This window comes from Ascidia mentula, chromosome 5 (genome assembly GCF_947561715.1).
Source record: "Ascidia mentula chromosome 5, kaAscMent1.1, whole genome shotgun sequence".
In the NCBI taxonomy this organism is placed as follows: domain Eukaryota; kingdom Metazoa; phylum Chordata; class Ascidiacea; order Phlebobranchia; family Ascidiidae; genus Ascidia; species Ascidia mentula.
Genome location: NC_138570.1, coordinates 5,635,875 through 5,662,603, shown reverse-complemented (window position 1 = coordinate 5,662,603; position 26,729 = coordinate 5,635,875). Strand labels below are relative to the sequence as shown.

The window sequence follows — 26,729 nt, the reverse complement described above, 5'->3', positions numbered from 1 at the left end:
TTCATTGGTTTATTTTGACCATGGTATTTCAGTCATGAAAAGAGATAGGGGAATGTGAGAGTATGGGCTGAGAGACGCTGGAGTAACCTTTAGGTTTTCGGTGCCAAGCGTCATCCTTGGTCTAATTACTTATACATATAGGTAGACAACAAAATGACTAAGCTTCAGAGGGCAGCTTTTCATGCTGTGCTTTGTTATTTCGTCAAGTGAAATTTCCTATAAAAGAAGCTACAGTTATTAATGCATGTTTTGTTCTTGTGATAAAGAATGTGGTAAAAATGTAGTTATTTACGCACTGCAAATCCAATAACGTCCATATGTATTAGTCCAGAAAACGAAGGTTGAGCAAGGATATAAGTACGCAGCGTTTATTAGCTAACTGGTATGCTGTTTGGCGAGGGAACTGCGAGATGTGGCGAAAAGGGTAAATATGTACAGAGCGCAAGATCCAGGGCTTTGCGGTCCAAGAATACGCCGACTGAAAAAACGCAAACAAAACGACGACTGAAGCGTAAAAAAGTTGGCTGCAAAAGGTTTTCCCAACGGTGCCTGCCAGCGAAACCGAAAATCGGAAAACTTTAGAAAGCATGGTTGTGTGACAGTTTCGTTGACGCCAAACTTTGAGGTCTTGCGCAAGCGGTTGCAAATCCCTTAACTCTGACTGATAGGAATAATGGCAAAAAAAAGAAAGGAAAAAGGTTACAGATGCTCCCTTACTGCTAGCGGCACGCGCAAACAATTGAGCTAAATAAATAAACAAACCACGTGGCGATTTGTTTTTGTCGGCAAAAAAACGGCACGGCGGCCCGTTACACAAAAACGTGCGTGTGTTGTTCCAAATCCTGAAACGTTGATCTCACGCCAAATTGCCTAATCTGTGTCTATTACTTCGAGTTTGCTCTCTAATCGATGAACCTCGGCTTGAAGGTGTCCGACATGCTTTTCTAGTTTCTCCACGAGTGCGGTAAGTTTGTCGAAGGCTTTCTCTTCTACATTGGAGCCGGTTTGTTTCGAGGCTTCCTTGCTAAACGTGATGTGTTCGGTGGATTTGTGAGCAACACGTGGTGATTCCGCCGGTGACGTTAAAGTGACGTTTAACGAACCGTTGTCTTCTTGATGGTCAAATTCAAAAGGAAATGGCGAGTTGTTGGCGGAACGCTTGGAACGCGAACTGCTTCGCACATATCCTGTGATAGAAGTTATACAATGGATTGCTTTTTTGGAGTAGAATTTATGCTATGTGGTTATTGATCTGGTCTAGTGTCACATTTATATCAAGGATTGCAATATAGTTGTTAGTTGATTGCTCTTATGGGATAAACAGCGTTGTCTAGTTTTCTAACGATTCCTTTAGCGACAAAACTTATGAGACGAGATATGACAATTTAACTTCAAAAACGGTCTTCTCAAAAACAAAATACGAGTATTTTCACCTGATAGTGTTTCAAACGACCCAGTGTCCCCGCAGTCCCGACAGCAATCTACCCAGGCAGAGAGATCAACCGCAGGTACTTCGTCACATGACACGAAGTCGGACGTGGGTTGGTTGAGGAAGACATCACGTGGTACTTGGCTTATCGAATCAGTGTTGTCGCAAATAACTCGCGCCAATGAGGCTTGCTTGATTGCACTGACTTGAATTGGACTGAAAATGGCTGGGTTCTCATACCTTCATTGAAGAAAACATAATATAACTCAACACGTGGAGAAATAGCTAGTAAGTTACATAAAGCATTTCTAGTTTGTCGGATCTTTTGATTCTGTGGCAAAAAAGATTTATTTTACTGAAATGAACGTGAATCATACGGCTTTGGTGTTTTATTTAAATGACCACATAGTTTTTCCTACTCAAAAGTGAAGTTAAAAATGCACAAAAGTATTTAAAATTCTCCCCTCACCAAAATCTGTCTCCGTCTCTCGTTCTCTTAAATTGTTCGCTAAGCAAACAACCTAAAGTTGGTCCGAGCCTGGAGCCTGGAACAATGTCTTCTACGATCATCCCAACAAAGGGATCGATATTGGATGTGACCTTGTACAGTTGCATCAACTTATTTCTTACCTGAAAATTGGATAAATGATTTCATTAAAATTTCTGTATGTGGTTTTACTACTCAACAAGCTGGTTGTTTTTGTATGAAACCATACCCAACCAAAGACAAAAGTTTATATTTTCACAAGTAAATGTGAATAACGCACCTCTATTAGAATAAACGCAAGCTGGAACCATGTAAATCCCATTTGTGAAATGCAATACCTTTCATTCTATTTTAAATTCTTACATTTCTTAACAGTTTTTGATGAATACATCTGTCAAAAATAAGTCCTCCCAAACCTCTACACACAGACTACCCACCTCTGGGTTCTTGATTTCCTTTGCCAAATCGTCGAAAGTATCAGCACGAGACAAGTTGCAAAACTCGCGCCAATCGGAATAGAAGGGCAATCCGTGATCACGACCCCTCTGAATGTTGAGGGCCCCGAGATCAAGAGCGATTTCTTCCGCCAATGCAAAGAGGCGTTCGATCAACTCTGAGTTCATGTTTGAGTCGCTGTCTCTCGCCTAAGGGGAAAATTTGGCTTGAAATTGTGGCATTTACTTTATGACCATTGTTGGTAAATATATATAAATATATAATATATATGGAGAACCGAGTTGTCGTTTGCGTTTCGGTGGGTTTTGCTTTGACCAGCACGACCAGGTGGCCTGCACCTAACGTCATATGCGGCTTGTCGCAACACATCACGTTACAGTGCGACCGGCTGCGATCCTACGACAGACAGTGATTCTTCGTGAGGAAATCACCTTAAACATGGGTGCCTGACTTGATAACCTTTATAGTTTTTTCGGTGCCCATGCCTTTTTTTTCTGTTGAGTGTATTGTTCATAGTTGCTTTTTGCGCAAAATACATTTAATTTAGTTTGAAAAACATTGCAATAAATATTTACAATAACCTTCATGGGTTTGGCGATAAGTCCTCTCACAAGTGGATCAATTCCTCCTTCATGAACGATCCTAAACGGTGCGAAGAATGCTTGATGCAAATTTAGGTTTCCGTGACTGGTCTCGTGCCAAGTCTCGTTCAACCTAAACAGATATTGAAACTGGTTTTATTTTTGAGTAATCTCATAGCTGCAAAGCATGATAGAGCTGCACTTATAGTCTCACCTGTACATTATTGGGTTGATCATTGTATGTCCAAATCGGTAAGCGGCAGTGGCGAAAACGTTTACAATGGACGAAGGCATGTTGGGGTCATACGACTTGTATGGTCCAATTTTATCCATGAACGGACCGAGGAGCTTTGGCAACCATTGCTGCACAATAGCAGTATTGTTTTACAACGAAACCAAACTAAGACAGTCTATTACTTATTCGCTAGTTCTACTAAAAGCTAACAGTAATGTTTTTTGTTGTTTGTTATAAACAGTTGTGATTACTGTGTATGTGATGTGCTGCATCAGCGCCCCCACGATTTTCCTTGATTCGTGGAAAATCGTGTCACCGTCCCAGTGCTGGTTAGCACGTCTCAAGTAACGCGCTATCCTGTTGTGTTCCCGCATCCATATCGTATGCATCGCAGTCAGGGACACCTAGAATATCGTGAACATATACGTCAATTTTTTTTGCATGAGGTAAAATATTTAATTACTACAAGTAGGATTAGGATTTATGATACAGTCCCCCAGGGAGAATTAAATGTCTTGCTCAAAATTGTGTAAACCTTTAGTACAATTTATCTTTCCAGAAAGTTAGTTAATTTGCTAAGTGTAAAAGCTCTCCATTTCGAAATAACTCTTCAGTAAGGTTAAAAAATCACGAGCTTTCAAACGAGTCACAGCAGCTCGTACGTGCAAATATGATTTGTACATCTAAATTTGAACCTGTTCATTGGCGCGTAAATCTCCAGCCAGGAAACATGGGACGCTACGTTGTTGGGCGCTTTCTCCATCTCCTCTGCGACACTCGATAGGAGCCACAGGACGAATGAAATTTCCAACTAACAAAAATGACATTTATGTGCAAAAAGAGCCACAATAATCAATGAGAGCTGCAAGCAGGTGTACACACTGTTTTGACCCGTAAGGTCTCATCAGGTTTGTCTCTGTCGTCCCAGTTGGGTGCCCAACTGATCGACGATTGACCGGACGGTACCACAAAGTGGAAATTTGTGTGCCTGCTGGAATAAAAGCTAGCCCACTGCCAGTCAGCAGCTGCACTGATGGGACCTTAAAAGTCGAAACAGTGTGTACACCTGTCTGCAGCTCTTCGGAATGATTTTTTTTTTGCATTAAAAGCATTATTTTCACGTCCTGCTATGAGAAGAACGCTATAGAAAACCTGAGCTCAGATCGCTGAAAACATTGTACGGCAAAAGCGGTTTGTGTTCTTTCTCGAGAGGTTGTCCCTCCTTGAGCAACCCGAACTCGTTGGCGAGATCGCGCAAGTTGTTCGTATCGTTCTCCGTGCTCCCGTACACGTTTGACGCGTCATGATATGACGTAATCTGGAAAAGTATCATTTATTTTAACACGAATCTATATCATATGAAACTGAGCCTTTCTTACCTGGTTGATTTGCTCACGTCGCGAGATGGCGCTGAAGAACACTGACGTAATACCAGAACCACACACGGCGCTGGAACGCGTGAACTCCATACAGGTTAAAGAGGAATGTCGGTGATGACCCCGACGAAGTGATGAGGGTGGGTGTGGATGGTGGTGAAATCTTCCGTGCCGAGGATCACTCCCGTCAACTGAAAACCAAAACCAATTTAAGTAGATCTGGGTATTGGGTGCCAGTGCATTTCGTATCGTTTCTGGCTAAAATTTAAAGACATGTCGACGACTTTTTTTCAAACTAAGCTAAAGCACTTATTTATTTATTTATTTATTTATTTATTTCTATTAAAACGCGTTCGAAATCTAAAATTGCCGTTTGCAATACTGTGTCGTTTTTAGGTTTACTTCTATTACGAATTCATATGAAAAAGTATTACTTTTCTTATACAAAACGTTACTAGCACAGTCGTTCGATCTTACCTCCAATTGGAAAGCAAGGACCTTCTCTATCGCACGAGTCCTTGCAAGCCTGGCCGTCAGAGAAACGCTGGATGCTGGGCGCCATAGTTGTAAAATCAAGATCATGGTCAACAAATTGACCCCACTGCATGACCATATGGGTGAAATCAGGGTCTTGACGCGGAGGGCGGGATCCTGCCGACATCAACACAGCTACCGACACTTTGCGGGGCGATGGCAAACTGTGGTTGTTGTAGCTAGAAAGAGAAAAATTTACAAAAGAAGGTTATAGGGTGTAAAATAATTCAAGTAAACATTAGTTCTCATATTAAATTATTAAATAAGAAACATTTGTAAGTTAATGTAAGTTGTATTTTCCCCCGAGATCGCACTGCGTTTTTTACTTTCTATGAAATGGGACGCATGCAGTTTGCAAATATCCAACATGTCACTCATGCGAGACAATCATTGCCATTCCCCGGACCAGAAATAAACTTGTGTCGGAAAACATTTTCTCATTAAAAGTTTATCTGAACACATACCGACGCTCTGGATCCCAGGCCACAGGAGCATTGAAACCGTTTTCGTAGATCGGCTGCAAAAGTCGATGGAACGGAGTAAGTGACGCTCCCCACAGCGGAAAGTGAATATTGTTGCATGTTCCGTCCGCTGTGCGATACCTGCACGAAACCACACACGTTTTAGTGAAAGTTTTTGCATGAAAAAACGACTTTTATTCATTGGCTTTATTTTTGCCCAAACACGACAACGAATATTACAGAGTAAAGTAATCGGAAAGCGTTAAAGTATGGGCAGGGAGACGCTGGAATAACCTTTAGGTTTTAGATGCCGAGCGTCACCCGTGGTCTAACAACAAAAGACACAAGGAAAACATTAAGACAAACGTGGAAGTTATAGGAAAGAGGTAATGTAAAGAACTGATATGGAATTGGGTGACCTTCATAAATGTAGCAACTCACTTTCTGTGAAAACAGATGTTTGAAGAGCAATCTGGAATTGACTGGTGACCGGAACACCCGGACAGGTTGGCGACAAGCTCCACAACTTCTGTTCCGATAATGGGAACAACGTCAAATGGGTTGGACATGTTATGAATGTCTGTTTCTCCTACAAATAAAGCAAGATACTGCCTAGTATTTCATTGTCACCAATTAAAAATAGGTTTTTAAGTTATATCGCAAGGCAATTTTTGGTAAACATTCGGATGTACCCAGAACAAAATCAATGATTAAAGATCGTTTGTTACCTAGTTTGGTACCCAACATATCGACGATTGACCGAAAGGTACCACAAAGTGGAAATCTGTGTGCCTGCTAGTCTACCAGCTAGCACAGTGCCACATCAACAGCTGCACTGATAAGACCTTACAGGTCGAAACAGTGCGTGTATACACTCTGTCTGCAGCTCTCATTGATTATTATGGCTCTTTTGCGCATATAAAGATCGTTTGTTCTAAACAGTAATGTAATCAATGGAGTTGCTTCACTATGGGATGTAGGAATTTCCTAGCTACAATTACATCAGACAATTCCAAACGTCATCAAAGTGTAATTTATGTACCAGGACTGGTCGGGGAAACGTCAGCCTCATCCTTTTGTTTGGGGAGTGCAAACCTCTTCAATTGCATGCCCCGTCGCACACAACACTCGATCATGCGTAGAGACACATCGAAAACCTCGGCGGCTTTGGTTAAGTCCACTCCCGCCTGACTCGACGGGAAACGCATGAGGTTGAGGAGGTCGCCTGCTGTCTGACGGTTGCGCCTGCGATAAAGAGTTCATCGTAATTTGATAGGACAGATAAGTTCTCGACTTGATCGCACTACAATGAAATCCATTATCACAAAAAGTCATTACCTTACTTCAATCAATTCAATTTATCAAAAGTCTTTTTTAAAGCCCCAGGCTGCGTAAAATTGTTCAGTGTAGCGACCAGCCATTTTACTTCTAAGTAGGTGCCGCTGCAAGCAAATAAGTTGTATATAATTACCTGTCGTTATAATGAGCCACAGTTTCGTTGATTCCACGGTTTACCAACGTACTCGCTAAATGCACAGATTCCTCCAACTCGGCCAGGTTGATCAAACGTCCAGATTCTGTGAAACTCGTTGTTGTTTTGCGATAAATACAAGAGGCGTCTCCGCCAACTCAAATTGAACCAAGCTCAATTATTACCGCTTTGCCGCTTGCTCCTGTGGGGGTGAGGCTCGACAAAATGATGAAAAATCTGGTCCAGTCCGTCACCGCCTTCTGAGAAATGTTCAAATATTCAAAGGTTAAGTAGATTTTGAAGATATTCAGCAGACATGAAATACAGGGTGGTAAATGCAAAGTGGAATAAGAATACTCAAAGAATGTTGTAATGTACAACCGTTGAAAATGACTATTCAATGCATGTCACTATAACATACATTAAAACGCCGCATGTGCGCAATGTTACATGGCTTCTACATAACATATATATTGCAGTCTACAAGGAAATTAACATGTGCTTATATTGTTGTCATGGCGGAAATGGAAAGATAGCACGCTTTCCTATAGTTACCCGAAAGCTCTCCGGTGCATCCGTGCCGCAGGCAGTTTGGCGGGAGAAGGTTTGACAAACTTGCCACGATATCGTTAACCGAACTCTCCACAACCACCTTGAGTGTCATTGCTGCAGGGGAAAAAACGATTGACATACGACTTATCTATCAGCTTGATGAGCACATTTTAAAGGGGATCGAGAGATAAGACCTCCATGTACAAAAAGGACATGCTTGTAATTAGTGATGCACCGAAGCATTTTTTTTATTCGGCCGAAACCGAATACTCGGTAAAAGTTGCCGAATAAATTCGGCCGAATAAACCGAAACTAATTTTGTTATCCATCTCTTAAAAATCGCAATAAATTTAAACAAAACATGTGCTGGAATGCATCTGATCCTATCATACAACCTTTTTTGGCACTACCAACTGCTTAAAGTTGATATCGATGACAATTAACAAATAAAACACACTAGTACAGTTTGAACTATGATTCTAAACTGTACTAAACTTTGCGTATCAGTGTTGCATGCAGTAAAAAAGTTTCGGTTTCGGTCGAATTTTGCAAAAATATTCGGCCGAAACCGAATGATTATAAAAGCCTTAGTTTCGGCCGAATAAATTCGGCAAACCGAACTTTCGGTGCATCCCTACTTGTAATGGTCGAATTTAACCTTAATGTTACGCCAAATGTAGCCAGATTTGTTTGTTTAATGATAAGCCTTACATTTTCCCAAGGCACAATATTCAGCAAAATTAAACAGTATGTTCTTACAAGCTGTGATCATGTCCATGCCACTCTGAGCCCGGCATTCGTATCTTCCGCTGTCGTCACGACCGGCGCGAAATATCGTCAGAACGCTAGATGGCGCTGCAGTGATGAAATATCGGCCGTCTGCGTCAACGAAAAATTTAGTCAGCTAAAGTTTTAGTGGTACCTGATGTGTCAGACAGGACAACCAAACATAAAGACGCTTGAGAAAACTGTTCCTAACTTGCAGAAAGGTGATTAATATCCAGGGAGACAAAACGGGCACACGTTTTTTTTAAATGTGTTTAGAAATATTTGTTTGGACAGTTTAGTTTCACCCACTTTTACCAAGGATGTTATTTGTTACCACATTTATCCACCATCAACAAGTTATGCCTTGTGTACTGACTTGTTGTCACGAGACGCACGCCGTCCTTGAGCCAATATATATCAGTGCCGCGCTCTCCAGCGCCACCGCCGGTCACAGTGCAGGTGATATGCACGTCACCACCAGATGTCACCTCTTGGTCAGTAGGGGAGCTGAAAAACAGTGTGGTCGTTTAAGGCACGACAGAATGGTGTACATTATACTCCGATAGTAAACCGGAAACCGGGGTTTTCCTATGCTATCCCTTCACGGGTTTGGTGTAACGACGTCTCTCGTATACTCCGATAGGAAACCGGGAACCGGGATTTTCCTATGCTATCCCTTCACGGGTTTGGTGTAACGACGTCTCTCGTATACTCCGATAGGAAACCGGGAACCGGGGTTTTCCTATGCTATCCCTTCACGGGTTTGGTGTAACGCCGTCTCTCGTTTGGGGAGAATTATAATTCGCAACACCGTAACCGTAAACAAACAGACCTTGATGGCCAAGGTCCCTTTGATAAGGAACAGACCACCTTTGCGTCTCGTTTTCAGCGCATGCGGAGGTCGTTGGTATAAGTTGTGAGGAGCATACATGTTGAAATCTACTGCGGAAGCGGTTGGCAATGATAAACTTAAGCGAAGACAAAACTACGTGACTGCCAAACCGCCTCGTAAAGTCGCTCACTTCGCAAGCTGAGCGCAATGTCATTGTTCTCTCTTTCAAGTGATCTCAAAATAAACAAGCGAGTCCCGGTGCGTGGCTTTAAAGCCTCAAGCGTGGATCTCAGTTTTTGCAGGAAAGCTTGGCAAGGATATGAGTCATAAACCAGTTTTAAACATAGAATGACAACCCCACGTTGACGGACATTGGCCTTTTTATGGAATCCCTGTATTTCTTTACAGTCCTATATAAGAGAGACGTTTTTTACATTGCATAAAATTTTACCTCTACCGAATTTTACTTACTCGTTTGATCTGAATTTCGTTAAAGAGTGAAACTTAAATAAGAGCTCAAGTTATTACACAGCAGCATTGCTTGAGGAAAACGAAATTTTGTTGACCATTTAAGACATAAAAGTTTCAAACAGAGGAAAACAAACAGTACCTTGCAAATACAAGGGGTGTGTGGGGGATGACAGTCAAAGAAACCTGGGCATGTTGCGCTCCAACAGAGTTAGCACCCTCGCACCGGAATGAACCAGCGTCTTCCGGTTGCGCGCGCAGCAGACGAAGAGTCCCTGATGGAAGAAGATTGTACCGCGGATCGTCAGGAACAGCTCTGCCTGTCGCGACAGTAAAACGTCTCAGTTGAGCAAGATGAAAAAAGGGTGGTTGTAAAATTGATTGTTTGCACGTTTCAGCGATTGCGTGTGTCGACTGACGCAGGGAGAGGGGTATACGACCTTGTTCGGCAATTAAACGCATAAAAATTCGATGGCAGCATTATAATGCTTCGTGTGGGCGGCCATTGCCAATATTGACACTTTAAAAATGAGCCTGTATCTTTTTGTATGTTTTAATACGTCGAGGCCTTGACTAAAGTTTCAAAAAGTGCTTGGCAGTATATCCGCCTACTATGCGTGTGGTGACCAAGTAGTTTTATTTTCATCCGAAACCTTTCCAAACAATGTTAATCTGTTGAATTCACGTCCCGAGCACAAAATCGGGAAATCAGCTGTTCCCACTCCAGGGTCAACCGCGGCTGTTTACAGTGGGTGTGTCTGAGCTAACGAAGCGTAATAAATACTCCTGGCGCAAATTTAGAGGTTATATATACACTGAGGTAATTGTTGCAAGGATTGTGGTCATAACATAACGTTCAGTAAGGAGTGCCTCATTAAGCGAATACATTCTCTGCACAGCAAGTCAATCCAATTTACAAGACCTTAACAGCTTTACATATGAGTTTGGGGTTTCGTGTGTGGAAGCGAACTGTCTTACCGTTAACTGTCCAAACTATATGTGGTTGCGGTCGCCCAGCCACCTGGCATTGGAAATCTACCGTCGTCCCTTGGCGGACTCTCTGATTCTGTGGCCTGACGGTAAAATGAGGCGGAACTGGAAAACAAATTAAAAGTTAACTGCAAATGAATGTATTTGTAAAAACTTGTATAATTTTGTACCTATCACTGTAAGGTAAGCATCGGCAGCGATAACTCCCGATTTGCTGGAAGCACGACATGTGTAACTCCCTTCGTCCGCAGCGGAGAGTGCTCGAATAAGTAAGGAACCTATTGGGAAAACAACTCGAACTTAAAAAACAACCCCAAGGCCCAAATTTACCTCGTCAGTTTTACGGCATTGCCGCATTCACACAAGATACACAATCTTGTTCAAATGGAATTATTGTTAAAAATTCTCCTAAACATTTACCTGTGGACATGATCAGGTACCGTTGGTCCCGGTTAAGCGGTCGACGGTCCTTGAGCCACGTGATCTGTGGAGTGGGAATACCCTCGGCTTGACATTGGATTGTGGCACTCCTGCCCTGAATTGAGGTTTTGTCTTCCGGAGGCGTCGTAAATTTTGGTGGGCCTGAAAAGATTTTTATTCTGATATGTACATTTACTGGTATTTTCGAATCTTTTTTCTAAAACCAGACCCGCCACCTGTGACTTGAGGTAAGTCTCGTACTGTGTATCTCTTCTCCCCCCAAAAAACAAACTCAACCCGTCCTGTGAGTCATCTTTCTGTCTTTGTTTTCCTGCGCCGCTGCCGCAAACGCTTTGTGTCCAAACCCCGTGGAGGTTTTACGCTCGTTTAAACACCAAAAGCTGCCCGTATCGCACATCTGGGCCATTGTAACCTGATATAGGTTGCGGTGGCCGGAACTTCACCTACTTTGCACTAGGAGTTGGGCGGAGCTGTTGGCTTTTCCTTCGCTGTTGGCAACCACGCACGTGAACGTACCGTTGTCCTCGAGTCCTACGTGCCTAATGTGGAGAGTGTCTGCGAAGTTAGAAAAAAGATAGCTTAGGTTGATTAGATTCCTGCTCAAGTGCTACGAGTGTCACAATAATGGGCTCTTTAAAGACAGGTATTTCGTAACACAGTTTTGCCGATTCCTTAAAAGCGTACACCTCATTACTTCAAAAATTCGCCTCATGCAGTCGGAGCCAGAACATACGTAACAGAAACCAATACTTGTATTGCGTAATGTTTTGCGAGCAGCTTTGCGCATGTATTGCATAATCCCACAATTTGACCCAAATGATTTAGCCATCGAATGTTCTCGAGTAGAGCGATTCATTTAATATCCTGTTTCCCATATAAAATATTCTCATAGGATACATACTCTTGCATTAAACTAACCATTTCAATGCGTCCCAGATTCTACGCGAAGGACCACCTTCCATTAGTGGGCACCAAAACGTGTGAACCGGTGACTCCCAAGCACACGTGAATCAACTATATCCGGTTTACACATATAACTTCGATGTGTACTGGCTGGTAATATCCTGTATTTTATGTTCTTGTATTATATTACTTTGAGCGGTTCATGATATCACGTGACACTATTTGACCAATCAACTCTCGAAATGGAGAGCCTTTAAAAGCCCAGTGTTTGCTTGTAAGTCTATTCTATTTGCTTGGATTCTATTTTAATTCTATTGCAAGGTTGTAATGTACCGTTTTAATGAAGCTGGTAACAGTTTTGAATTCACTAATTAATCGGGAAGTTATCCGAACTCTGGTTTCTTTATAGAACGAGGCAGAAGCAGGTTTAACAATCGCCCAAAAGAAAAGAGGCCCAATTCGCGCTCAAGTTAGCTTATTAAAATAATCTTAACCAGTTGGATGGTCAAAACCGCCACCGGTCTTCCATTAGGTTTACATCTTTTCTGAATTTAATCGCGCCGCGTGCTTGGGAAATGTATTATTCCAATGCATCTGAAGCAACCTTACGTGGCATAATGATGTAGTTTGGAACGATAGGCAAACGTTTTCCGTTCCGATACCATCTCGTTACTGGATGGGGGTTGCCCTGAGCTCGGCAGTGGAAGGTCACGTGATCGTTGATCATAACCTGCGTTCAGATGTAATTTACCACAAAATCCCTAAAATAAAGTTTCATAGCTGTGGTCGAGGCACCTCGCTATCACTTGGAGTCACTCGGAACACCGGCGGCCCGTTTAGACCCACATACGTCACTTCCGCTGAATCGCTCCTTGCCACACCTGCGGAGTTTCGCGCCTCACACACATAAGTTCCTGTAAACGACAAAGGTAAGGTTTAATACATGTAGTTTATATGACATAAAGTGTTGATTCAGTAAAAGCTTGGCAAATATGTAGTAAACAATGTGCTGGTGAGGTCCACTGTATTAGTGGGTATGTTTACGGACAAATCTAACTCGGCATTTTCTTTATCACATGATAAGCGATGCTCTAGCTGCCAGGCCAGCTATTGCGCAATACAAATTCAACTCGTATGGTTACCTTCGTCTGACTGCCGTGGAACCTGTATCAGTAAGGTACCTTCGTTCAAAATTCGAACCCTCGAGTCAGTTTCGATACGCGCCCTACGAGTAGAAAATCAAACCGAGTTAAAGTCAGCGCAAGAACGAACAGACAAAAGAAATGTACCCGTTGTGGGTCCATCTGATCCTCGGTTGCGGTTGCCCGGATGCGCGACAAGAGAGACGAACTGAGAGCCTCTGACGTGCTTCAACGTCCTCGGGATTCAGGGTAATGATTGGTTCCCCTTAAAACAATGGAAAATTGGTTTAAACATTGTGCAGGTTATATTTGGTTTTTGTAAAATCTAGAAGCACCTCCATGCATAACTTTTGAAATTCAAGATGCCTTAGAAGTTGCCAAGATAAGTTTCTTGGTACGTTTGTGACAGGGATATCTTGGTCAGCCCTACTAATATTCGGGAAGTCATGCGAAGAAGCAAAAACACTGAACGACGCAAAGAGCTCACTAAATACATTAATTACACTTGAATATTACAGACAACCGCCTACATGTCAGACATGCTTCGTGCCAAAAACTCTTTGTTCTTTAGGTTAAATTTATTTTCCACAACAATGGCAAAAAGATGGAAAGTAAGCCACATGCTTCTTTATTGAAGCTTCTTTATATTAGTAACCATAGGACATGCTACTTTCCTTCCTAAAGTAAACCAAACCGTAACTAGCCCAGGGATTCCTCTTCCTCTAAAAAACATGCACAGAAAGGCGGTCTTATGCCACTTTGAAGTGTGCAAGGGACCGACAGCGGAGGTATCATCCCTGGGCTCCGAAGCATAACAACGAATACCAACATACAACCATGCAGCACCCAAACTTGCTGTGCAATTTTTTAAGTCTCGGTGCTGCTCTCACTGTAGGAACCTTCCGGGCACATGAAGGCGTCCTCCCGTAGACTGGCTATAGCTTGGCCGGCCACCGCTTGCGGAGAGAAACAAGTGGCAGATGCGTGGATACCGCGCTGGCGTGAAGAACGCAGGTAAAGTGCGAACCAGGACAGGTGGCAATCGCACTTTAGAGGGTTGCTGTCGACGCGACTGCTCATAAAAAATAGTGAGAGTTAAGAAACAAAAATGTACTCTATTTCGACGGAATTTACCTGGTAACGCAATACAGGAACAGAATACAGAACAGGTGTTATTAATTATTCCTAAAACTATTTGTTGTAAGCCATTTTCAAAACGCCTAATCCACTGACTTTTTTTCCCTTAAAGTTAACTTAAATTCCCACATGAAGCGCATGGTTTTCAAGTTTAAATCGATTGATCAAAACCGTGTCGGTGTCACGTTACACTCAGTCCCATTACGCAGCAACACAGTGCTACAGCGAATGTTTTGCCGCCAAACATTGGTAATACGAAAGTTAATCCGGAAAACTGTGTTTCGACGGCTTTCTCCCTCTAATTAGTCAGAGTTACTTTCCTTGCACCGGCAGCCGGCGCTTCAGCGTGCCAGCCAGCCGGTCCGGAAGTTTAACATCCAATACACCGGGCGCAAACCTCGACAGCGAAGCGGACGTCTAGACTTTCAGAGCGTCCCGCCCCTAAGAAGAAGTTTTACCGCTCCGCAGGTCAAACTATTTACAAAACTCTGCTGCAAGGATCAAGTTTCCAAAACCGTATCGGACGCGTTTTAATGCTCTCGAAAGTAATCGCGCCCTTTGTTTTATGAGAAATTCGTTGAACTAGAAAAAGAGAATTGAATCGTGTCTGAAGGAAATCCGGTCGATAAGTCTCTACTTTTCCGTAGGCTTTTGCGATCCAACTTACACATGAGCCAGTATGACGACACTCGGAAGAAATACGAAACAGTACGCGCATAATTAAGTTATAAGATATCCGCAAGTGGACGTACTTCACGCCTTATTTGAGACAATCGGTCTCTCTATCACCTCAGCGAAGCCAAAACAATTGCCAACCACCAATTAATGTCCATGCGAAATGTCCATATGTTTCCTATCCGAATCGGGGTCATAAATCGTAGCAGTGATGACTCGTAACACATATATGGCCATAACGGTAACAATGGCGCTTATAAACACTCCCAATTCCAAGTAATCTCACTCACATGTGTCTGAGATGATTGAGGTTGTTGAAAAGAACGCTTGCCAGCGTGGTAAGACGGTTTCCGTACAAGAATCTGCAACGCAAAAGCAAGTTTCGTTGTTACCACTGCACGTATATTCACGCACCTGTAGCAAGCACCATGATCTCGAGTCGCGGCTCAGGTAAATAAGGGATGCTACACGGAAACTCAATTTCTTATCATCGATCGCATTGGGAGTGGAACCCTTGTGGTTTGCCATTAAGATGCCGCTTGGAATTTTTACGTATGTTGCCTGGGTCAATTTGCCATTATTATTGCCCTAAAGAATTTATGTGCTTTACGTGTGGTCCCAGCCTGACACAGCAACAGCGCAATTGTTTGTTGCAAGCCGTGAATTGTTTATAGCCATAGTGAACCGCAGTCGGGCCCGTTGGGGTTCGTCATCGTACATTTGCTCTTATCTTATTCTCCGGCATGCAATAAGCCGGGTCATTTCGTGGTCAAGTCTGCCCGGGTTCTCAAAAGCCGAACAGGAAAGTTACGCATAGCTGTGTCAATTTGCAATTTCCCGGCGATGATGAGCTAAGACCGATGGTCGACCGCTAATCCGGCCCCAGACAGTTGCTGCCCTGTGCCTTTCCAGCAAGCGCCCCAAGAGCGAACGAGTTTCGACAGACCGCAGGGCCGATTTATCAATTTTAGTTCTTTAAATAAGCCCATGGAAAGATTTTGGCATGCAGATTGTGACAAAATAGTTGACATTTCTCGTCTGTAAGGCGCAAAAGATTAGGGGCTTGGAGTATTAAGTTTGAAACTGTCTGATGATCTTTATAAATGTCTCAAAGCAAGAGGAGATGCCACGTGATTTTCTCATTTAAAATGGATCAGATGCGCCTCGTAAAAGTGGTCAAGCATGAACATCCAATACAATACATTTGCTTTTGGGTGTATGCCGCTTGTGTCATCGTGGACTCGAGTCAACGTCATGCGTACCCACGAACAATTTCTAAATAACTTGAACCCGCATTGGCGGCTCAACATACTTGAAGTACATTATCTACATTAAACCCAAAAGTTCGATCCCTTGCATAACCTGCTGTTGTTTCAATGGACACTAAAGTAAATGAAAACTCAACGATTCGTTCAGATAATCACATGTGTACAGAGCGGCAAGGGCGTCAAGTACAAATTAAAATCTCGCCCAAGCCCTCATTATTTACCGATTAGTGGGGCTTGGCTTGTTGAGTCTCGAACGTATATATTGGTACGACTTGGACTCACTTACGTTCGAGAACAGAAGTCAAATAATATGGTCAAATATTTGTTTAATCATCACAGCGCCATTTGCGTTTTTATTGCAACATGTTTTTGAGAAGAATATGCTAAGCCAAATGTTATCGTTTGACTCAAAATCGTTTGAACCTTTTCTGTTTGATAGAACAAAGTTTTCCATTTCAAAACCTATACATAACAATGTCGTTCAACACACTACCGTAAAAAGTGTAAATTGATTCAAAATACGCCCGGTGTTTACTTTCTAAATCCGCAACAAAGCGTAGTTAACACCGCGCAGTTTACATGCACTGATGCGTGACGCCAACTTACAATCTCTGCAATTTGGGGACGTTCTGAAATGTCATGGGGTGGATTGTCTCCAGCTTGTTGTCATATAAGTACCTGCGTCAAAAATACAAACACGGATTAATAACTTGTCTCCGCTCTTTGCAAGCAGTGCCACAATGTTACTGCATCATGGAGCCATGCACCACAAGCCAGCTGCTAAGTTGCGTTTCCAAAATTATTTGAAAAAGAAAACATTTCCGGGAACACTAATTCCAGTTGCAAATAAATCACGAGAAAGCAGGCAATTGAAAGGTTGCTTGTATTTAGATTTGATGTTTGTTTGGTAATTAGGGCCAACCGTACATCTTGGAAAATAAAGTAATGAGATTTTCAATTACTGGTAACAACAGAATCAAAGCAGAATTAAATTCAACCAACCATGATATTTGGCATTTGATAAGTCACCCAAAAATACCCGCATGCATTATTAAAATCTGGCAAAGGACAGTCGCGGCAGTCGAGCAGTTGAAGTTGTTTATGCAAATAGTGGAAAAGACTTACAAGTGCTCGAGCGAATCAAGGCCTCTAAAGCCGTATTTGTGCACCGTTGTTATCTCGTTCTTGTACAAGTATCTGGAAACACAAAAGCAGCCTAAGTGTATGCGGTTGTCAATGCCCCCCAAAAGGGTTATTTAAACAAAGAAGTCATTGCCTTCTCAACCTTTACTTGAAGTCAAACGTGCCTTGGCAGCGATTAATAATGCTGAGCATGCATGCATATTGTTCAAGCCAGAATTAGTTGCTCTATAGTAACTAACAAATCATTTGAATAGACTTGTCTGATAAATAGGTTTTATTTATTGGTCAAAAATACGGCCGAAAACCAAAAGATCATGGTGCTTATAATAATTAGATCCAGAGAATACACTGCGCTTACGGCATGTTTGTTTAACATGCCAGTTTCTTGTCGTTTACTGCTGACTTCAGTAAATGGTAGCTAACCGCAAGTTTATAAATTGCGGTGCTACGGTTTGTCTAGCAAAGGTGAATTTTGATGGATTCAATAGATTAACAGGAAGCATGGGGCGGAAGATGATACGGTATACTTGTTACCAAATTCCGTGTGGCCAAAACCAGTAACGGTATAGCAGACACGAGGTAAACTTCACGACTGATTGTTCATTGGCTATTTACTGCAAACCACGTGACTTCTTTGTTGCAACGGGCTGAAGGCAAGGCTCTCCTGTTTGTTTCGCGAAGGCCGCGGTCATCGTATATTTTGTTGTTGAGCCAGTCGCGTGCCTTACGTTTTCGCTTTATTGTAATACCGCGGGCGAGCATTTCGCGCTCGATGGAAGCAGCTGCTGAATCACGCCACAAAACCGAAAACAACTTGTTTTTTAAGTTCTTCACGCCACATAAGGAGATCGCGTATTTCTGAGGATCAGCGTCATCAATTCGAGGGATGAGGACTCGTCATTCTTAGACCCCGTGACATCAGGATGATCCCGGTTTTTGGTTAGTTATTGTTTGTCATCGCAAGCGGGGTCAGATGTTTGGAATGCGGATACATGCCCAACGCGCGTCAGTAGAACTGGAGACGGCAATTGTGACAAGTTCGATGATGGCTACCTGTCAGTGGGGCATCAGTATGGGGTAATCCCTCATAATCCTCACTAGATTATCATAAGCTGTGTGTTTTCGTTAATATGCGTGCCACAGTACGTTGAGGCCTGTACGCTACACTCTACCATGTTGAAGCAATCGCATCGTTGGGTAAAATCCTGAAATTAACTCACTTCACGCAACTTCCTCTTCTCCTGTATATGTGATAGGTGAGGTACAACTATTATTACCTTGTTAGCGTCTAGCGCACAATTTCAAACTCGTGTCGCCGCCTGGTAAATGTTCACAAACTGAATCTAATGAATTGCCGTCAGTAATTACAACAGTTCAGTTGAAGCGGGAATGCCACACAGACCGCGGCATGCAGCTTGCGTCAGGTCGGTTGGACTGCGGTCGTGTGGCCCGATGTTATTGAAACTTGCTGAGGTAGCGTGGTTGACGAGCCACACTATCTGAGATCAGGGGCGTTCACGTTTGCACACTTGTGCTGTACTTGGAATGCGTATTTCTCCTTTGCTGGTAGGAATTTCTAAGGCAGAAATCGTCCTTGCGTATCGTTGTCAACAAATTTGTTACCAGTTTCGAGTTTGGCTTCCAAGTAACCATGAACAAAGTTGTAATCGCATACTTGCGTTTGATCTTTTTGCGTTTGAACTTCTAACATGGCGGCAAACCTATAATTGCTTTTCCCTAACAGGATTGGTATGCCGTTAAAGCATTTTAACTCTTTACCAACGTAACACGCCCACTCCAAAATCGACCGCCTTGGTACGTCATCGTACTGAAGCTTAATTGCTTTTTACTTGTCATTTTACTTTACTTCTCCGGCGTGGTTTTGTCAAGCTGCCAAACATTTATCATCAATTCTAAAATTGTGTTGTTCAACATTTCGAACAATTAAAAAAAAATGCTCCCCATGCTCAAGCATCAGCGCAACAATCGCGTAGCAACAGCAGCAAACTGCCGAGCGAAATCGGCGACGAAACTCTACTCACAGGTATTTGAGTTGCACGAGACCTTTGAAGGCATCCTGGTCGATCGACTCGAGCAGGTTGTTGTTGAGCAGCCTGAAACAAAAACCACAGTGTGACAGGCGAGATGTTAAAACTGCAGGTTTCAAAACGAGACGGGTTAGCGCGACGTCTCGGGTATCAATCACTACTTGACTTTTGGCACGCGGGCCAATGCATCCTAAAGGTGCGATGGACGGCAGCAATTGAGGCCACTTTGTCCCGTGTCGTATTGATAGTTCGCACGAGCGCCGGTGCGCCCCTCTCGCGTGACTTTCTCACCGTTCTACTTTCGCCCCGGTCACCCATGACGACCCAAGGGACACTAATCCGTTGCATATGAGGGAATCAGATGTGCCCCCATCGTCACGTGGGAGTGTTTGAAACCTTTGGGAATGTGGTAGGTCAAACAAAGCGAACCTTCAATCAACCGCTAATGCCGGGCGATAAACTGGTTGTTGAGTGATCCTATTGATTACCGATAAGTGATTTTTACATTGCATTTAGTCCTGCACGGTCAACATCATATGGTGACAGGAGTTGATTTGCAGTCTATAGGTATGTAATTTCATCGGTCTGAAAAAGTAGGGTATATATATGCACCGCAGACGATTTCCCCCTAATTAGTGCCTTTGCATGCGCAAGGTTTTCACTGCAATTGCCCCGGATACTAACACTCTGCCCTGTTGAAACAGGGTTAAATTAAACCTTCATTTTCCCAAAATGCGATCTCCCCCCTTTTCCTTATTTTGTAAAAGATGGCCAGGGCTGTATTATAGACGCCAGGCGCCAAGTTTCGCTTTACATGATTAAAGACGATGTCGGTTAACCCGATATCGTACATACTAAGGTCGGGTAACAACAGGGTCAACAAGTAATAAGCGCCGAGATATATCTTGCCCGGTCTTAGGACTGCGGTTACAAACCCCAAATTTCCACCCATTGCCGAACTCACGGATGCAAAACTTTGCAGAGCTCCGTACGTTTGAGTGTCGTTTCTCTCCTTCGGCCCGCTGGGCGATAAAACTTAAATGCCCGACTGAGTCATACTGGAAGTACGCGGATCTTAAGCCCTCTGTGTTTCTGCGGCCTCAATCGTGGTTTGTTGCTGCGCGCGACCAAATAATACAACGCCCCTTGTTGACTGAACCGCTCTTCGCAGACTGGCGTTAACGCTGGAATATGACAGATTGGCGCGAACCAGTTCGACCCGGTGCTGATGTCGCGTCGCCATAATTTCTGGCCAATTTCGGAGGAGCCATGACGCCATTTGAGCGCAAGTGTAAACCGCTGACGAAGGAACACGATTTTAAAAAATCTTTTTACATCTTTATTGAATACAAATCTGGTCATGCCGTGTAAATGTGTCATTAATCAACGATCTATGAGATAAATGCGTGCAACTGTCAGCTATGAAATTCAAGTCCAAATCTGCTGCTGACAACAGGGATTAAGGCCCAACGCAAACTGCCGCGCACGAGTAAGGGTTTTGAGGTCAAGCAGAGCGTTCCCGGAGAAGATCTCTACTCCAAAGGCAAAGATTGAAACAACGGTTTGCGATGATGTGCGTTACAGTTGCTTGAGCCCTTGCTGACATTCGCCGTCACCCGACCGCGACGGGGCGTCAGGGATTATACAACTAACAGATCTGGTTCAATATTTGCCTTGGCCCCGTGCAGACGCTTTGGCGTCGGGGCTTGTAACGGATAGTGGGGCGGTGCCAGGTCCAGGTTCCAGACGCACAAGTTCAACACGGGCCCTGATCGATTTTCTGGTGACAGGCGACGATAAGGCAACTTGAATATGCCGGGTTTGGCGTATCGCGTTGCACCTTACCTCGTCCATCATTACCCAAAACTTATCAGAATATCACTTCGGCGCAATCCATCGCGGTGTTGACGTGACACTAATTAACCGTAAACGTTGAGGTTTCAAACGACAGCAATAATGCTCTAACCGAACTAAGCAACATTTATTGAAAATATCAGTGACGCAGAAGCGTCTGCTACGCTTTACAAACGCTTATTATCATAACGTATCGAAACGCGGAACTGTCCTCTAATACACTTACTCATAAAATTTAAATTTTTTGTTGTGTAGTGTTACAATTCACTTAGCGTTAGTTAGAGATATGTTATATACTCACATTGTGTTAATTTTTCGCAATCCACGGAATGTGTTTGGGGGTATGACTGAGATCTTGTTGAAACGCAGATCCCTGTAAACAATAAACACGTATTAATTGTCACATATTGGTATTTAAAAAAAAAACATACTAATTTGGAAACAATTCGGAAAGCTTATCAAAAGGAAAACCGTTCAAAGGCTCGTCTTTAATGCCTGAAAACTATTCGAAATAAATTCGTTTTCGAGCCCTCGAAGATGGCGAGGAGGAATATTTGCGGCTCGGCTTGTTACACAACGTGCGACATGATAGCACGTTTGCTAGTATCTTGTGAATCGCGTTGCGCCGGGCGGCGATATAACGAACGATTTGTTGACTTGCTCTCATAATGTCGACACAGTAAGCAAATTACACACGACTATACGTGTCTTATCACCAAATCTGCTTTAAACAGTTTTGTTGATTTCTGAAACTTTGTGGGAAAGAGACGATGTCCAATAAAACAGTAGTCATTCGAGAGTCATAAATTTTTGGTCATAACAATACTGCTGGCGCATCCTGGCCCAAAAAACATGTACTATTTCTGTGCAAGACTATGGATGTGTATTACGTTTTTTTAGCACAGAGAGGCATCTGTGTAGCATGGTTGCTTTAGCTTGATTGCCTGATGAAAGGAACACGGGTAACGAAGTAGTTGAGCATTACGTTTGCTCAGATGTCGAGTTTAGCAAACCCTGTTTATTTGTGCGTGCTTGCATCTTCTCTATTACATTATCCCAAATGACGCACAGAAGTAATTTGACAACAGCGAAGAGCGGTCCCAATGGAATCAGCACAAGGACAGGAAGAAGAAATGACCCATCTCAATATAACCAGAGGTTAAAGTGAAGATTAGGCCGAAAGTATAGCTTTGAGTAATTAAATTAAATGTCATTGAACAAGTTACTTGATTAGTTTTTGATCATCGAAACTGCATTGATGAGTGTTTGTGTATTCGAAGAATCGTCATACCGAAGAAAGATGGAAGATACCATGGGAAATTGTACAACCGTGAATGATTTGTGTTAAATGCATATTCGAAATTCAGTACCGTCGAAAATAAAATACGAGCAGAAACCTAACCAAACATACACAACCAGATGTGGTTCGACTTTGACCCCTGAGCTGTTGGCCTCTGTTTACGTTTAACGGCTGTGAAAGCGACCTTTCTTTGACCCGCGAAGGTATGGAAAGTGTCTCTTAACGGCCATTCGATTGACAGCGACGGTAATGTACAAAAGAGCGGCGCCCACTCTTTACATGAAAGCAGTTTTGTAGTTTGCAAAAAAAAAAGCCTGTTCAAGCCTCGTTTTTCTTGAATAAATTGACGACAGCATCACATCTAGCCCTGGCTTTGAACATACGGTGTAATTAAGAAGGTGATTTGGTCACATTATGTACCCACCGATAAACCACAAAACATATGACATTTGAAGGGCAAACACAAGTGCTTGGTTGTAGATCTGCAGACCACAGCCAAAGACGTCACATTTGTCAACATTGGTGGCATAAACTCCACGTCCATTTATTCCAGCTTACATCACCGCTCAATCGCAAGCGTTCTATATTTATGCGTTTGCAGTTCAGCTATTCATCATCCAGATTTAGAAACAGGATTTGATGTAACAGCAATTCTGTGGGTTTACTATAGAAAACGCTGAATGCAACAACTTGGTCAATTTAGTTTTGCTAAACAATTTTAAGTCGACAGCCCAATTCGCACAAGCCACTGGGCCCTGGAGGAAAAGTTTCGCATCCACATTAGCCGGAGCCACCCACAACACGTCGAAAAAGTCGTCACGCCCTTTCGTTGTCACAACACTGCGCCTTTGGACTGTAGGAAATGCCTATACGCCTCCATAACTCCGCGACACGAAAATAAATGTTTAAATGTGATCGTCCTTCATAACCTTCTCTCTGTATTGTGCACGAGATTCTGGGGAACATCTTATTCTGGAGTCACGTATTGGCATTCGCAATCCGACAACGCGGTAACATATTTGCGCGGTCGTAAATCGCGATGGGTTTTATTATTTGACTTTGACTGAAGGGAGCAGCTGCATTCCTCTGCCCTAGCCGATATTTTCAAACTTACCGTAGGCAAAAAATTTTCGTTCATAGACTTACCTTCGTCACCAGTATTCTTAAAAAATGGTAACGTCCGCCGCGTATTGTTCATACAATCAAAATCTATTACCGCTGGTAGCAACAGGTTATAGCTCATACTAGAGTAGCCCCCTGCGTCAGTGGGGCATTCGCAGACTACATCAATTTACAAATGTTTGCGATTTCGCGTTTCCTAGAGGTCAACGTTCCTGCAGCATAGCGAGGTGGTTTTTTGGGCAGCAAGCGGGTATGACGACATAATTAGCATTCCGCGCCGATGACAGCTTGAACTCGGTTTCCTTTGCTTCGGGTTTATGATCGGGGGCCGAATCGCGAACTATAACAACACGCGACATTGCCGGTCGCAGCGGTGAAGCCGAAGAAATGCACTTTTAAGGAAGGCCAGTCCATGTTAGGTCATGCCGGGATCGGTTGATATCGCCCGATATTCTCCACGCTATGATTATTTGCACCTCGCGGCGGTGCCAGGGTTCCACGAACGTTTACCTTGGATCTAATAAAGAGCCTGGTTTAAGCCGGCTATTAGATGTAGTGCCAAGGGCACGTGGATCGTTTTACAAGTAGTCAGAAACCGTTGCCAGAGTTTGAGTTGAACTTAACAAGAGACTTGCCCTCATTTTTGTCGGCATTTTTTCGGGGAAGAGCTTTTTTCGTTTGTTGCGGTTTTGTTGCCATGGCAGCACAACGCCAAAAAAACAACAGTTGCTCAGACCTCCTTAAACGGAAGATTTACTCACGCAGGTCTCAGACAAATGGTTTTCAAACAATCGACATTTAGTCAAATACTCATTTCCATACTTGCAACATTTGAAATAAAAAGTACAAGGCCTGCTGGGGTGACGCGAAATGCCGAGAGATATCGTAAGACGATCTAATCACGGGGGGCCGAAGTTATGAAGCAAGGGAGGGGGATCATCCGCCACAATCGCCAACAGGATAGAAATTAAAAGATCGTGTGGCGAATTTAGCGCGATAATCTGTCTTGAGGTTTAGGAAATGAAGCTACCTCATCCGGCGGCAAATCCTCTGCGATAAGTTTCAAATGTTCAAACGGTCGTTTTAGTGAGCGGAAAACATCACTCATAAATTATGCGTCAAGCGCATGGTACCGTTTTTGAATTTATCAAGACTCAAGAAAATGCGATCGCAAGAATTCATTGGAAAAATTTGAGTTAACTTTGAGTAAATATCAGGTTTGTCAATTCAGTTTTTCTTTAAATCAAACGAAAACCTATTTGGGTGAACCAAATTTTCGAAGATCACCCAATACTTAGATTTAAAACAGGGCCGCCTCATCGCCAGTTGTAGCTACAATGTCACTGTGACCTAGTTTATGCTGATTTTGAAACAGCGGCGAACAACACCTCCGTTGGAGGCATCGCGACCATTACAGTGACATATTTGTTGGGACTAAACAGGCATGCTTACTTTAAATGAGATTTTTTTATAAAAATACTTCCGATTGCACCCTTTATGTATTTTGGATTATAATTGAAACGTCCTATCATTCAATGCTGTTCAAAACAGTGTTTGAAAGTGGGTGTGGGGTGAGGTATGAAAATAATATGTTCAGGGTGGTGCAATGTGTCCCAACCCGCACAACACTACCAATGGAACGCCCGCGGCCTCAACAAAGCTTCTCGCCGCCTTTAGCTCAACGTACGATCCGTTTTGCAATGGATTGATCCATGGAGACAAATCTGTCACAGCGACAATGTTCGGCTGGAGGCGATCGCGTTAAGACTGACAATCGCTATCGGCGTCCTTTCGGCTAACTGAAATCCAATGTGTTGCGGTGAGCTAATCCGTGTGGTCCTAAAACAGCTGCGACGGCAAGTTTTCCAGGACGCGCGACTTTCTCTGATCGCGTGTACTTGTAAATGTACCAATTTATGGGCGATGTGTGAGTAACAGCGGGGAGCCAAATTTTTCCGCATTGCGGAAATGTAATGACAAATTCTGGTTTAAAAATGAGTTTTTTTAACAGCAATGGTTGTTAGGTTTAGAAAAATTCTCTAATTCCAAAGAAACCACTAGGCGTAACATAAAAAGTTGAGCTTTGGTAGTATTTTTTCAAGTATGAAATATACACAAAAAACTATGAACTCGAAATAAAAAACAACTCGTAGGTCGTGCGATTGGGCTTAGAAACCACCAACGCTTTTCCGAGTGTTTGACGGCGAACGCCAGAGCACCAGTTGAGGTTGGGTGATTAAACAGAAAAATGATTCAGAAACCCTTAAACCTTCTTTTTATATCCCAAGAGTCTGTCAAGTCCCATCAAAGGAAGAAAGGTTAAGTTATTACAGACTCAATTGATAAGAGGTATTTCCATTTGGGTTAAACATTTGCTTTGCGGTGCCCATATTCAACATTATGCGTGCTCAACTATTTTCTTCACCGAAACTACGGTTCAGCTGCAACGCGGCTTTGAAATGCAATAAACAAGCACTGCGCGACAATCAGGGTCGTGAAATACTGCACTTTAGAAATCAAGTTGCTAGCCACACAAATGCTCGGCCCCTGCGCAAATATTGGCACGACGGGTAAATTGCGAGACGGCGCAGAAGCAACAGCAGTGCGTTGGTTCGCGTTTAAATGGAAACCGCAAGAAAATCGTAGGTCCATACTTACAGGGTTCTAGTGTCCGTAGGGATGTTGGGGAAACTCTCCAGTCTTCTGTGAGTACATCGCACGGTCGCTATTAAGCAAACGCATCCGGTGGGACAGGACTGGTAGCTGTATCGCCGCTGCGAAAGTACCACTTGTCCGTAGAATACGACCAGCAGTGCCGAGACGCAAACCAGGGCAGCCAAGCTACAGGTTCGCCGGGTAGTCATTGCCAGTTCTAAGCAGCTCAATTTGATCTAAGTACGGGTAAGCCTACTGGAGCTACCAGTCTGTGAACATACAGCACATGCGCTAATCGTCTTCTCTGTCTTGTTCATTTCCCGTACATAGGGAAAGTGTTTTTCTCCATTTAACCTGACACACAAATTTAAACCACACCATTCTTACTCTAAATGACGAAT

The 26,729-nt window shown here is 43.1% G+C and overlaps 1 protein-coding gene across 3 annotated transcripts; it reads right to left on the bottom strand.

The window, feature by feature from the left end:
* Window positions 1-56: 56 nt before the first annotated feature.
* Window positions 57-26,593, bottom strand: LOC145903764 (peroxidasin homolog). 3 transcript variants are annotated; one of them, XM_082991901.1, is made up of 35 exons: window positions 26,332-26,593; window positions 21,553-21,624; window positions 19,392-19,463; window positions 17,332-17,403; window positions 16,813-16,884; window positions 15,229-15,300; window positions 14,017-14,198; window positions 13,274-13,391; window positions 13,127-13,209; window positions 12,780-12,898; window positions 12,594-12,714; window positions 11,529-11,636; window positions 11,061-11,222; window positions 10,811-10,918; window positions 10,629-10,745; window positions 9,793-9,970; window positions 8,727-8,857; window positions 8,342-8,461; window positions 7,586-7,696; window positions 7,216-7,290; window positions 7,031-7,136; window positions 6,602-6,804; window positions 6,001-6,148; window positions 5,563-5,700; window positions 5,042-5,277; window positions 4,568-4,755; window positions 4,341-4,506; window positions 3,884-3,999; window positions 3,440-3,592; window positions 3,168-3,316; window positions 2,954-3,086; window positions 2,354-2,560; window positions 1,899-2,059; window positions 1,434-1,669; window positions 57-1,187 (listed from the first exon to the last, which is right to left on the bottom strand). In XM_082991901.1, exons 1-35 carry the CDS (start codon window positions 26,535-26,537, stop codon window positions 871-873), a joined length of 4,956 nt encoding a protein of 1,651 aa, XP_082848027.1. In that variant the 5' UTR covers window positions 26,538-26,593; the 3' UTR covers window positions 57-870. The 3 variants fall into 3 exon arrangements, with proteins under 3 accessions (XP_082848027.1, XP_082848028.1, XP_082848029.1); XM_082991902.1 differs by having other exon boundaries at window positions 14,026-14,198; XM_082991903.1 differs by lacking the exon at window positions 17,332-17,403.
* Window positions 26,594-26,729: the final 136 nt, after the last annotated feature.

Excerpts from the sequence above, each read along its gene's own strand:
- LOC145903764 (XM_082991901.1), bottom strand. The coding sequence starts at position 26,537 with ATGACTACCCGGCGAACCTGTAGCTTGGCTGCCCTGGTTTGCGTCTCG. Across the intron at positions 4,000-4,340 it reads TTTCAGCGATCTGAGCTCAG|TTGGAAATTTCATTCGTCCT; the intron begins GTTTTCTATAGC and ends CATTTTTGTTAG. Across the intron at positions 3,317-3,439 it reads TGCAGCACATCACATACACA|CAATGGTTGCCAAAGCTCCT; the intron begins GTAATCACAACT and ends GCTATTGTGCAG.